Source organism: Triturus cristatus, chromosome 3_2 (genome assembly GCF_964204655.1).
Source record: "Triturus cristatus chromosome 3_2, aTriCri1.1, whole genome shotgun sequence".
In the NCBI taxonomy this organism is placed as follows: Eukaryota; Metazoa; Chordata; class Amphibia; order Caudata; family Salamandridae; genus Triturus; species Triturus cristatus.
The window spans coordinates 90,502,813-90,517,622 of NC_140584.1; the positions used below are offsets into that span (position 1 = coordinate 90,502,813).

At 43.8% G+C, this 14,810-nt stretch overlaps 1 protein-coding gene across 3 annotated transcripts in view; it reads left to right on the forward strand.

Moving 5' to 3' along the window:
* Positions 1-14,810, forward strand: part of MYLK (myosin light chain kinase) — a 1,478,514-nt gene that overhangs the window by 994,897 nt on the left and 468,807 nt on the right. For all 3 annotated transcript variants that reach the window (XM_085647312.1, XM_085647311.1, XM_085647313.1), the window contains 3 exons: positions 2,863-3,109; positions 8,806-8,886; positions 9,239-10,038. In XM_085647312.1, coding sequence (XP_085503438.1) covers positions 2,863-3,109; positions 8,806-8,886; positions 9,239-10,038 — 1,128 coding nt within the window. The remainder of the gene's footprint in view (positions 1-2,862; positions 3,110-8,805; positions 8,887-9,238; positions 10,039-14,810) is intronic.

Consider the following 14,810-nt stretch of genomic DNA (forward strand, 5'->3'; position numbering starts at 1 on the left):
CGACTCCACTCTGCGACAGTCTGCTCCACACCACTGTACAGCACTCTCTATGCCACTCTAATTAACAGTATTCCACTCCACACCACACCATTCCACACCGCACCACTGTATAACACTCCACTCTACAATACTCCATTCCAAGTCTCCCCTCTAAGCCTCGTCCCTCTAAGCCTCGTCCCTCTAAGCCTCGTCCCTCTAAGCCTCGTCCCTCTAAGCCTCGTCCCTCTAAGCCTCGTCCCTCTAAGCCTCGTCCCTCTAAGCCTCGTCCCTCTAAGCCTCGTCCCTCTAAGCCTCGTCCCTCTATGCCTCTTCACTCTATGCCACTCCACTCTACACTATTCTACTCTACGCTGTTCCACTCTGCTATTCCACTCTACCTTATTTCACTCTGCCATGACAATCTACGCTATCCCACTCTGCAGCACTTCATTCTATGCCATGCCACTTCACTTTTTGCTATTTGAGTCTGTGCTACTCCACTCTGCCACTCTACTGTACGCCATTCTGCTGTACGCCAGTTCTCTCTACGCCACTCCACACCACTCTTGTCTAGTCCGTTCCAAAGTACACTCATCTACTCTACTCCATTCCATACTATTCTCCTCTACAGCACTCCACTACACACTATTCCATCTATTCAACTCCACGAAATTGCACTGTATGCCACTCTACCCTATGCTAATCCACTCAATGCCATTCCTCTGTACACCCCTCTACTCAATGCCACTCTACTGTACGCCATTTGACTCTATTCCACTCCACTCTATGCTGTCACGTCATTCTACCACTCCACTTTACACTGTCACTTCACTCTACACCACTCCACTGTAAATTATTTGACTCTACCCCACTCCACTCTACACCCGGCAGTCTATGCTTCTCCTCTCTATACCCTTCCACTCTACTCTGTACCACTGAAGAATATTCCACTCTACGTTATTCCACTGTATGCCACTCCACTCTAAGCTATTCCACTGTAGGCTTCTCCTCTCGACTCTATGCCACTCCACTTTACGCTATTGCACTGTACACCACTCTGCTGGATGCAACTCCACTGTATGCACCTCCACTCTTTGCTACTCCACTCTGTTCCATTTTATGCCACTCCACTATGCAGCTATATTGTACACCACTCCACTCTACACATACACTCTACACCATTTCACTCTATACCACTCCAGCCTACACTTCTCCACTGTAACACACTGTATGGCATGTCCCTACAACTCAACACTGTATTGTATACCAATACTCCTCTGTGCGCCACTGCAGTGTACTGGACAAATCGCCACCCCCACTGTATGTCATTCCACTGTACGCCACTCCACTCTATTTATGCCACTGCACTCTACGCCAGTCCACTCTACCCTATTCTACTCATTTCCACCACACTCCACTCTATGCCACTCTACTCTAAGCTCCTCGACTGTATTCTACTCCACTCTATGCCACACCACTCAGCCCCACTGCACTCTACTCCACTCTACACCGCTCCACTGGACACAACTGCACTTTACGCACCTCCACTTGATGCCACTTCACTCTATGCAACTCCACTCTACGCCACTCTACTCTACTGCAATCCAAGCCACTGTATAAAAAGAAAGACAATGGTGGATTTACTTTGGATATGTTAAAACATTTTTTTTACAAATAACAAATCCATTCAAATTCAATGAAGAAAAACAAAGGTTAAAGCTTGTTTATAGTTAGAGAAACGGTATTTATTCTTTCTAAACAAACCAAACTAAAGTTAGACAAACCTTTGAATTCCAAAGTTATAACTTACAGTTAAAAATTGTGTCCCCTCTGAAAAGTCCTTTAACTGCTGCACCTCTGTAGATAGTGTTGTCAACTCGCTTGCCACACTACATTAACTATAACTGGTGCCTTCTCCATGCACTGCTTATACCCTTTTATATTATATCACTTCTAGCATGTTAAATGATAGCATTCATAATAAGATTCATACCATGTCAAATGAAATCATTAGTGACAGCAATGTGCATAGTAGAGTGCCGGGTTATAATTAATGTAGATTAACTAGCGAGTTTACAATACTGTTTACGGAGGTCTACGGAGGTGCTGGAGTTATAGGATGTTTCGGACGGGGCACAAGTTATAACTTTAACTTTAAGTTATATGAGTAACTTTAGAATTTCAAAGGTTTGTAGTTTTAGTTTTGTTTGAAAGAAAAAAGAAAGTTTTTCTAATTATAACTAAGCTTTAACCTTTGTTTTTTTTCTTATATGTGGAGTTAAGTATAGTAAACTTATATTTACACACACACATAGTAGTTAGAGCACAGCATTCTTAAATGATGTTTCATCCACAATATTGTGGTAGGGATGTGCGACCCTAGTTGCATGTATCATAATTTGCAAATAAAGGACGTTATGGAAATATTGTGCACTTTCAAGGAACTAATTACATTGCAAATAATAGACGCTGTTGCTGAGCACCAAATAAATATTGGGGATATGGTATTCACAAAGATGCACATACAACGATGGAAGTTGTCTGGCCGGCAGCTCTGATCTTCGTGGTAAATTTGACTATCATCCTAAACCTTTTGGTTGTTTGTCCTTTGCAAGAGATGAAAGATATTGGCACTTACTATCTCTGAACTATGGGCTCAAGTGTATCGCAGTCACTAAAATCTGGAATCTAGGACTTCGTGGTTTTGTTTGAGTATGATGAATTTATGATGGCATGGCCGGCTATATTTACTCTTTCATTAAGCCGCGGGATCAGATTTACCAATGAGATCTTTCATTGTGCTGTACCACTTTGTTATGACCTATGCTACGATTAAACGTTGCAGGCACCCTTTGTTTATTTTCTCTTGTGTTGTTGCTGTAGAGCCCCAGGATGGAATCCAACCCTGGTTCATTAGCAAACCAAAGTCTGTGACAGCGACGGCGGGGGAGAATGTTCTGATCTCCTGCGCTATTGCCGGGGACCCATTCCCAGCTGTCCACTGGTTGAAAGATGGACGAGAGCTGACTGAAAAAGATGAGGTTGAGATCCTGCAGAACGAAGACGTGTTCACGCTTATACTAAGGAATGTCCAAGCCCGTTACGCGGGAAAGTATGAAATCAAGTTAAAGTAAGTGATCAAAATCACTGTCAAAGTAGGGTGGAGGCGGGATGATTTGTACAGCTAAAACTACCTCCAGAGAATGCTGAGACTCCAAAGAACTCCCTATCAAAATGTTATTGTAGCAGAGGGCACGAGTTAGGTTCAATGGAAATTAGAGATTTTTAAGGAACTTTTAGCCCTTTCTAAACAATTTGCACATGTTCTTCGGATTTCTCAGTGTTTGTCCCTGTAATGACTTCCGTTAGTTGCCAATGTACTAACCCTGTGTTTTGTTTGGATCACGTTGTTTGAAAGGTTATGGCTGACGTTTAGAAAACGAAATCTGTTTTGGATTTTGCTAACTTCTATCTGATTTCAAGTTTCCTTGTCCAACTGTTACCATCAGCAAGTAGTCTTATATGTTCTTTGAAAAACATAGCACTTACCTTCAGTGGGAGCACTTAACTTCAAAGGCAATAGATTATTCCTGAATTGGGGTGCCAAAATGACGTTTTATCACACTTTGGGCATGATCCAGAAGGAATGTTGGTCCCCTAGGTTGAACAGAAGGGGGAAATGTTTTACATTTTGCATGTGTTATTACCCAAGCGAGATTTGCAGAATCCGTCTGTATTGGTGGAAGATTATGCATGCTAATTACAGCTTGATATGTTTATGCTCTACAAGTGCGATGGAATCTTCAAATTCACAAATGTAGTGTTGAGAGCCGGTTTGTAGGCATTTCGGGGGTAGGGCTTCCTGCAAAAAGTGGCGTAAACCCAGATACTCGAACATTTGTTGGTGTTAATATAAACTATTATATGTTGTTTCTCATCTCCAAAACATACGAAAATGTTTTCATGGGCATAAGGTAGCGCACGGGGCCCCCCTTGTGGCATAAAGGCTATATTTATTTATGGTTTTTCTAGAGCGCGTAGTCACCCAGAGGGTATCCCAGCGCTGAACCTTTTACTCACAGGGGGAGACAGTCAGGAGTGAAAGTGGCTCAGGGGAAGAGTAGGGTTTTGAGAGATTTCCTGAACCGCAGGAGGTTTGGTTCTGCTCTGAGGCTCAGGGGGAGTGCGTTCCATATTTTTCCCGTGTTGACCGAAAAGCGGCGGCCACCTATACGGGCCTTCTTCACCTTGGGGATCGTGATGAAGTTTCCGTGTTCGGAACGAAGCGCTCTCGTGGGTCTGTAGGGTGTGATCCAGTTATTTAGGATTGGGGGGCCAGTGTTGTGAAGTACCTTGTGGGCCAGACAGAGGGCCTTGAAAGTTACCCTTTCCCTGATAGGGAGCCAATGCAGCATCCTCAATGCAGGCTTGGCAGATGTTCTGGCCGGGGTGTTCGTTAGAAGTCGGGCTGCGGCATTTTGAGCTTTTTGCAGAGTTTGGAGAGTGGATTCTGGGGATCCCAGGTAAATGGCGTTGCTGTAGTCCAGCCTGGATAAAATTAGGCCTTGGATCAGCATGAGTGTCTGGGAGATGTAGAAGTCTCAGGGGTACCTCACTACATTATCCTGGGGGTCCCATCATGTCTTATAATGCCACAGAGTGTATCATAGCAAAAAGCAGCATTAGGCCATGATTCCGGGGATGGGGAGGTACATCCCATGGTCTAATGGGGGCGAGGTCTAATGGGATAGATTTCTATATGAAGGAATAGTTTCCTCGTGCAGAAACAAAAAAATAAAGTTGAATGTTCAAATGGCATTTTCTCATGCAAATCTAAAACTATTGTACATTTGATAGTGTCCACTTGGGATCTTTCGGAAATCTACTAAAAGTCAAAAATTGGCAAGACACAAATAATCACAAGCCAACAAAGTTTTAACTTTTATAAGGGCATTGGGTCTTTGTTTTAAGATATATTCCCCATTTATTATGTTGTACTTTAGTCGGTCTGCTGCAGTAGCATTACCTTAATTACTCTCTCCTTTATATTGTGCCATCCTTTCTTTCTAACTCAATAGCAAAACATATTCAGTAAATGTGTAAAAGTCAGCGGTGATCCCCAATATGGTGATCATGAACAGTTTAATGGCCTGATTCTGCAAGGGATTCATAAATCGCTTCTCATACAAGTACTGTGGCTCACGGCTGCAGATTTACAAATTTACCCTGTTCTCAAAAATCAGTAGTGTGAGTGGAAATGTGCTTCGGTTCCCAGACGTACTACTGAATGAGTCGTGTTATTTATTTATTTATTTTTTTTTGATTTTTTTTTTTTTTAACGCTAGTAATTCCCCAGTGCACAATTGTACATAGTGAAAGGCGGCCCAATGTACGCTGGGAAACATTTTCCCTTGGGAGAAAACTCTTCCACTCACTGAGTTCCCCTCCCACTGCTCTTATAAATCTTTAACTGCTTCCATGCAACAAAGGAGTCAAAGAGGAGACTGTGAATGGACACGCACTTGAGAGTTTGTGGGCCTTCACAAAGATTCAAGGTAAACCACTCCCTCAACCTACAAATTGCCACCCTTGTGTGGGATTTATTACTGAATTGAATGCAGATGTGGCATACAATTACGCCATAGTAAAGCCTTTTATGTGCAACTTGTGGACAGCTGTGAGGCATAAATGGGACATTTGTGGCCAAGAAAACTTTTCCCCTGCATTGAAAACGTTTTGATTTGAAGACAAGTCTTTCCTTAGGAGGTGACATTATGGACATGAACTGTGTAAAGATGTGTGGTGCTCCAACCACTATAGAATTTTACCCTCATCTCCACCTTCATTAAGATAAAAATACATTTTGTTTGCCTTTGCCTTCTTATTTGGCACCACCCAGTGATGGCAACTTCAGACTGCCGTCTTGCGTTGTTTTATGGGAGTGCTGGCAGTGATGAGGAGCAGCGGATGTCCATTAGACTTGTATAACACTGCTGTGAAAGCTGTGAAGCTGAGGTACTTTTGACTGTTGGTAGTTGTGTGGTCATGAGCAAAAGGGATATTCTGGAAAGGTCTCATTGGAAAGTGTGTTGTTCAGTTTCTTTCTGACATACAAATGTTATGGGTAGTCAAGTGGGAAGGCATGCCGTTGGAATTTTCTCTAAAGTTATTGTCCTGTAACTCTATTGTTTGTTTGGCTGTTTTTTGCGTGGACATGCTTCTGGGTTGTTTAATTACTGTGTGGTGGCCAAACAACTCGCATATTTCGGACAATGTGTTTAAGAGGTTTATCGAGGTAACGCAGCTTTAGAGTATACTGGTAATCCTTCTCTTAATCTCAGGTATCACTTGGCGTAATCTGTTCATTAAGGGCCCCCAGCAACTTGGTTCAGAAGGTGTGCAGTCTTTCAGTCAGTTCCTCCTTACGTGCTTTGCATCACATGCTATTGCAGTTATATAGCAACTACTGGGGTGTTAGTGGTGTTAGATACCTATTTAGGTGTGTGCAGGATAGAAGAGAAAGCGTGCTCTGAACCACTGCCAATGGTTGTATAGTCAGTCGTTTCACCACCGTTTTGAGGGAAAGTACAGAGCAATTAAATAGGACTGTGACATTCAGTTATCTCAAGTGGGACAGCACCATACTCTGGTAGTCTGCCAGTTGAGTGGGTTGCATTGATGCATTAAGGTTGAGGGAGTGGAGGAGAAAGAAGGACTTGCATGCTCAACCTTAGCTGTGATTGCGCGCACACTGCAGTAAAACTCAAGCTTCAGCAAAGGCGTATTCAGAAGAGGATGAGTCACAGACAACTGACAGACCTTGACCCTATTTCCTTATATACTTACTTGATGCTACTGCCGAGGATATGGCCTTTAATTCTAGTCGATAACTCTTAATAATAAATCATAATAATTAATAATACGTATGTGGTAATGCTCTACTAGTGTGCGTGTGTGTATATGTGTATATATATATATAATTTGCATCTATTGCAGTAATCATATTGGGGCAGCAGGAGGAGGTAACTTTGAGGATATATATACGTGTGTGTATGTGTGTGCATATACATATACACACACATGCATTTATATCCTCAAAGTTACCTCCTCCTGCTGCCCCAATATAATTACTGCAATAGATACAAATTATATATATATATATATATATATATATATATATATATATATATATATATATACACACACACGTATTTATATCCACAAAGTTACCTCCTCCTGCTGCCCCAATAAAATTATTGCATTAGGAGCAGATTATATATATATATATATATATATATATATATATATATATATATATATACAGGGCTTTAAGTGGGATGAAAAAACTGGGGGGTCTCTCAAAGGGGCGTGGTCAATGTAATTAAGGGCGTGGCTTAAAAACACGTGAGCTAAAAATCTGTGTTTAGCACAGTGTGCCACCCGACTTGTGTTTTGCTGTTCCTGTCATTGTGTCCAGATATATGATGCAACAAGTCACATCATACCTACAAGTCAGGACTGTTGGCTTTGTCATTGGTTACTAGTTGCATAAGATAAATAAGCAGCAACTATGGCTTGTATATAATATTGAAAAAACGTCCACTTAAAGCCCTGGTGACACCACGACAATGTTGACTTTCAAAAAGAGAAAGGAAATCCAGAGAGAAAATGACTCTCTTTAAAGGATTTCCCTTCCCCTATAACGCTCACCACACGCACAAGATGTGACTGCAGTGCAGTGCGGAAAAAAAAAAGGACCGTCTGTGCCAGGGCACAAAACAGAGCCCGATAGAGACCCGTTTCGAGGCCCCCTTAAAAAAAACTGCCGGTGCTCAGACCCGGTGAGACCCGGCCCACTTAAAGCCCTGTATATATATATATATATATATATACACACCTAAGTAGAGCAGTGCCAAACACGTATTATTTATTAGTTTGATATATGCATATGTCACTTCCCCCTGCCGCCCCACGATGATAACTGCAATGGATGTAAATTCTTGGGGTCCTACAGTCTCTCTTTTGTTTTCTCTTGAGAAGGGTCTCGAGCGGTCGCTGTGTTTACAGGGGACTTGATATGGAAGCCACCCAGCAGCCTGGAAACGAGAGCGGGCCCCGTCATTTAGTCACGAGACCCTGATAAAGCATTAGCGGCCATTACTGCGCAGGACCCCGTGTCTTGCGAGGGGACGCCGTCCCCGAGACCTCTCTAATGAGAGACATTCACAGAAGGCATCTGCGGCATCCGCCTACAATAGGAAGAATTAGAGCGCATTACCTAATATGGCGACACTTATAAGTTTTCTAATATAAACATGTGCAAGCTGAGGAGGGAGGCTCGGTGGCGCGTATTGCAAGCGCGCGACGTTCCTCACATTTTAGTGCTCGTGATGCATAAAAGCTGCTTCACAAAAATAATGGAGCACGTTTGGAAAGATTTCAAAGTTCGGAATGAAAACTCGCTTTCTTGCAACCCTTCAACTTGCTTGGAAGAGAATGATGTTTTAAACATGCTGGGGGTGGAACGGGTGTTTGTGTGCGTGCGCGCGTCTGACTGAACTTCGCCTTTTTCATAAGGACACAACATCTAAAGCCCTTTATTCAGGTTGAAGAGTGATTTTTAGGGACCGCTGCGGGGCAGCGAACTGTTCTGAGGAGCATTAGCCTTTAAAATCGATGTCCCAGTTAGAAACAAGGGCTGGAAAGCTATTTGAGATTGTTTTTTCAAAGTCTAAAATAGAACGGAGTAATTGAATTATTGCACTCTTAATTGTATTCCTTGAGGCGTTTGAAAAAAAAAGTCTTTTGATTCTGTCGAACTTGCAGGAACCCCGTTGGAGAGTGCAGCTGCCAGGTGTCCCTGATGTTCAGAGAAAGTTCAATTTCCCGAGGCAGACCCCAGCGAGAGTAAGTTGCTGAAGTTCCCAGGCACTGCATGTGTGGCGTCTATTTTTGCTCTGCTAATACGCTGCCTTTGCGGACCAGGGCTGGCTGTAAACGAGCCTAATCCCAAATGTGACCCAACTATAAGTGTTTTGCTCTTGCAGCTGAACTGTTGCATGGAGGCAGATGAGAGGAGACCTTTTTTGTTTGTTCCCTTATATGGCCACTGAAGTCATCACTGATGCAATAACCTAAAGGACTGTTCTCCTCCTCTAATCAGCCTTCCCTGCCATAAACACATTTCTTGCCTGGGATTGTTTCCTGACGTTTAAACCAGCCCCTTTTCTTCCTTCTCTCCTTTCTCTGCTGGTCACAGGGGGAGGGAGGAAGCCAGCTCTGATGAGAGTGAAGATGTTGCCGATCATGGAGCAGTGAAGTTTGGCAGGAGGAGCAGTGTCCCTAGGAGCTTTGGAGAAACACGACCAACCGAGGAAGAGCAGGAGGACATTCGAGGGCTACTGAAAAGGCGCATTGAGGTCCGCGAGCACACTGAGGACCGGCTCCGGGAGCAAGAAGCGGAGCAGCTAGACTTCCGCAACGTGCTAGGGAAGAAGGTGATCACCAAGGCAATTTCTGAGGAGGAGTTGAAAGAAATCCCAGCTGAGCAGATGGACTTCCGCGCTAACCTGCAGAGGCAGGTCAAGCCCAAGACCTTGTCGGAGGATGAGAGGAAAGTCAACACCCCCCAGCAGGTGGACTTCCGTGCCGTGCTGGCCAAAAAGGGCACCCCAAAGCCTTCTGTCCCAGAGAAGGTGGCACCAAAGCCGAACACCCCAGATTTCAGATCTGTGCTCAGCACCAAGAAGAAACCACTGGCTGAAAATGGCAATAGTAACGCGGTGGTGGAGAATGCCAAGACACCGCAGAAAGAGGAGAAGAATGACATGAACTGTGAGCACGGCTGTGAGATGGTGGATGGTGCAGTCAATGAGAAGAAACCCCAGAGCAAGGGAACGCAGCCTTCCTTCCTGGAGAAGCTCCAGGATGCCCACATTGTTGATGGCGAGAAACTGGTTTTACAATGCCGGATTGCCGCAGACCCACCTGCCGCTGTCACCTGGAATCTAAATGGCAAACCCATGAAGTCGTCCAAATTCATCGTCATCTCCCAAGAAGGTAAATGAATGATATTTTACTCTATATATTTTGCAAGTTAATGTGTGAACTGTTACTTTAAATGCATTAAGAATGAGGCTGTGCATGTGCTGACAATGTTGTGCTAAGAATTTAAGTCGGATATGCTCTTCTTTCTGACGCGACCCACGGCAACAAGGATTGCATTATACGGCTTGCCAAAATCCCTTGCGGCAGCTTGCTTTTAAAAGCTTACAGATGCCCCTTTTTAACTAAAAGCTGACAGTCTGTATGCAGTTTTACGCACACCGTTCCTGCAGCACAATATAACAGCCAACCTTGATGTTGCTGAATACCCTGTTTAAAAATATATTTATCTGTCTTGTATGAGTATTTAAAGTACTTTTTGAGTTCTCTAAAAAGCTTGTTTCAGGGTTTTGCCTCGACATGTGTTCTACGTAATGCACATTGATTATGGAGCTCTGGTCCTGCTGCCAGTATGGGGGTTCTTATTTGACTTTGATACCGTTTTATCACCATTATCCATTCCTTTCAAAAACTTTATTTCGGTTCACAGAACAATAAAAGTGCACAACCTCATATAGTACGACTCAGTATATAGTAAAACCACACAACTATAAAACGCATTACTCAGTTGATCACAAAACCCCACCATTATCACTCTTAATTGATTAAGAGGCACCTCTTACCTTAACCTGTAATTATTAAGTGCTGAGCTGGCAGCCCTTACCCTATCCTGTAACTTAATTACTGAACAGCAGCATTCACTCTATCATGTAACTTCTTAAACAGCTGAGCAGAATACAGCTAAACCATCTAGTTGTCCCCCCACATTTCAGGTTTTTGGAAAAACCCATTGTCTTTCCGCAGTTTTTAGAACATGCCGGTTGAGCGAGCGCTCTCAAAATCTTTCAGAGATTGGCATTGTGCCAGGTGAACCTGTGTTCCTTTTTGTCATTTACCTAACTTGATCACTTGTTCTCATCGCTAGATAGGGTAGGCTGAGGCGCTGCTTGGTAGATGGTTCACTCTAAAAAGATGGAACAAAGGCATCCCCGGCAGTCAATCAAACGTACACATTGTAGAGCCCGAATCCAAAGCTAGATGTAACATTATGTATTTCATAACTGTATACATAAACCGTGACACGCGTTCTGATGAGTCTCTCGTTATGCCTCGTGCTGTCCCCAACCGCTTTTTACACTTCATCAACACTTCAGCTGTCTTCACCCCTTTGAGCCCCTGGTCTAGTTCTGTAGGTATTACTGGCATTGCATGCATGCCACAGGCATTTAGATTCTCAGTCAGTGCCCCACAGTTGTTGGCATGCGGGCACACCGCTACTGCCCTTCGTGTGCAAGGCTTCTGTGCCTGTTAGTATGCGTTTCACAGTAAGATTCTGCGGTGTTGCCAATGCACTGGCAAACATCTCTTGGCAAGGGAAACTTGCCATGACGTAGAAGTAGAGAAAACAGCTAAATGTGAGTAAACAATAAAAAGCCGTCTGCTTTATCAGAAATCCCACACCCTCATTCCTACAGTACACAGTGTTTATTGACTGCTACCCATAGAACCAGCTTCCAGTGCTACAAACTTTCTGCCACCACCTCCTCTTTTGACTCCCACAATGCACCCCTTCTTTACTTATTTACTTCATTATCACTCACACATGTGTCACACACCTGTCTTTTCTATTTACATTCAGCCTTAATAATAACATCCCTATTTTCCCATTCATCCTCGAGCGCAGTGCCGCCATGGTTTGAGTTGCAGCTCAGACATGAGATTCATACCTCCTACATGATATGACACTATCATGCAAGAAAATGGTGGGGTTGAGTTTGGGGTATTGACACAACCACTTATCTATGAGTGTACGCGGCACATTTTCATCTGTATGCGTGTGGAGGATGCGTCTTCATCAGAGGTGATAAAAGTCCCTCCCACAAAAACACTTGGTTAAGGAAACCTTGTCTAGCAGTGGTAGTAACCCAGCAGGGCATAGTAAGATTACAGATTGTACCCCACTGTTCTAACCCTTTCGTTTTTCAGATGCTTCAGAACTTAGAACATTGTTGTAAAGTTACAAATTCTCCCTCTCTACACACTTACCTGAATTTGCTTTTCCTAGAACCAGCTCTAAAGTCCATGGTGCCCCTACCAGCTTGCAGCAAAAAACACGTGAGGCAAAATAGAGCTTCTGTATCTGAGCATACATCTATGTCCCACGCCCTATGCAAAAAAACCGAGCTCTGTGTTTTTTAGATAAAGTGTCAGCTCATTGAGTTTCAAAATCGTTTTTAACCCCTTAGTGGTACTTGTAAGTGGAAATACACCAGCCAGGTAATCAACAAGCATTATTCCTTCATTTGATGAATTCATTAATGGAAACATGAATTATATTCATCATTCTCCAGCTCAGCCATGATTTGAAGCAAATTCTGGGATCCTAATGTGTGTTTCCCAATTAGGAGTTTCCCAATTAGGAGTTGTCTCACCCTCATTGTGGTCTGTAGTACAAATGAACGCTTCCATCGATCTCCCCATCGCATTTCAAAATAGATGGGCTAGAGATTCAGACACTGCTTTCCTGCGTGAAACAGCATGACTGTGATACTCTGAGCAGATTAGCGGAGAGTGCAGGCTCTAGGCCAGTCAGTGGACTGGGGCCCAAGGCCATTCCTTTAAATTGTCTTTGTTACGTCGGTGACGACCCATACGTTACCCTTGTTTGATAAAACCTGGGGGGGCCATGCATCCGACACCTGTCGGAGGAATTTAGAGAACTGACATGCCCAATATACTTGGGAGTGCTCTGCCGGACTCATCCTGGCCCTAAGCCCACCTAAACTGGTAGACGGGGGTCTTTTCAGCATCACAGATCCCCCCGCCATTCCTATCATACGACTGGTGTCTTATACTTCCTTCAGGTTGTCACCACACGCACCTACCCTTTCTCGCATCCTATCCCAACTGATTTCCCCTCTGTCCCTATGTAACTCTCCCTCTCATGTTACGAGTTTATTCGATGCCTCCTCACCCACCAATGGATGTACCTGGGCTGATTGTTGTACCTCGTTGGTTTAATAATAATAAAATAAATCTTAAACCTTTATTGGTTGCCAAAGCCCCAAGTTATCTAATTCAACAAGCCTGTTTAAATTATAAGGCCTTGTATTCACAGCTACCCATCAGCATTTTAACATTCACTACAGTAACTTTCACTGGTCGAGATTCAATGATGCCCAGATCTCCCGGGTGCGTGACGTTGCTAATGCGGGGACATCCCTTTCTGTTAATCGACTACGGTCAGAAACTTATTTATACCTGGGCGTCTACTTGGGTAGACTGCCGAGCTTTGTTTAAAAAAAAAAAAAAGATCTAAACAGGTCTCTTTCAATGAAGAGCTCTGAACTGACATCCTTTTCCCCCTTCCTATTTTCTACCCTTAATATGTCAAGATGAGGGCTGCCGTGTGCTATCACAGTCTCAAACGCGAAACAAAAGAAGTCCTCCAATCAGAGAGCATTGGTATAAACTCTAAGTTCACATACATTTTGTACACTAGTGCACAACTTCACTTTCATACACGCTCTTTGATCATTGTCATTGAATTGAAGCAAAAATGGCTGGGAGTAATTGTCAAAGTGACATTTTCAATTGCATCTTATAATACCTGGGGCCCTACTATGTATAGGACGCACATTCCCTGTTTGCACCACAGTTCACCTTCAAACAGGTGCGCCGTGCACAAACAGGAAAAGTGAGCTCTCTTAAGTTGAACGCTCTGCCCTCAGTGCAGCTGCAAACTCACTCTGCCCTGGGGGCAGCTCATTCAAGTGAAATACAGAGCAGCTGCTTCACAGTCGCGCCGTGCTTCACTGTACAGGCGGCACCTGCCTGCGCTTTAGAGAGGGGAGAGAGATACGCTTACAGGCGGGTACAGTGAGTGACTGTATCTCCTGCACAGGTAAATCTGGGGGACCATAAGACCCCCTCCAGAGGGCTGCCATCAGGGGGCGCACTGACAGTGTACCACCTTTTTGTGGCGCACTGTTGGTGTCCCTACTGACAGCTTATTTACTTCTGCGCCCTCGTTCATAATAAGGCACAGGTGCAGAGGCAAAGAGATCCCCTCAACTGCATGGGGCCACGCTCCCGTGCAAATGAGGAAACATCCACTTTAGATTGCCCCACCACTAGCCGTATCACAGAAGGGGCAGCACAAACGTCTGCAACCCCTTCTGTGATACCAAAGTGCCCCGGGGAGTGCACAAAGCGAGTGCAAATGCCCATTGCGCCCACGGGGCACATTTGTAATATGGGCCCGGGTCATCTAAAACTCAATAATAGTCACTGGCTGAGACGTTGTTTGACCAGTAGCATGATGACAAAAAGATATCATGACCTGACTGTCCCTCCATGTGAAAAAATGTGCTCTCATCATGAAGCATGCATAATCCGGTTCAGTGTGAATATCTGATGGTAGGGAATTCAATGGAAGTCACCTCCAAAAGGAAATCAATGTAAAATACTGGGGTGTGGGAGAGTCATTCAAATGAATGACTGTATAGACTAGAAAACCAGTATGGAAAGCAATCTGACCGTTAAGAGGCACTTATTGGGGCCAGCACAGAATACAAATCGCATAATTAGAATATCACGCTCCACCTACCAGTCTATGATCAGAATGTTATACAGCTTTATGGTAGAATAAGACAGTATTACAGATTCCTACCAGGTCTGGCATGGACCATTTTATCATCTCCAAATAGGTGTAGGTGGAATTATGC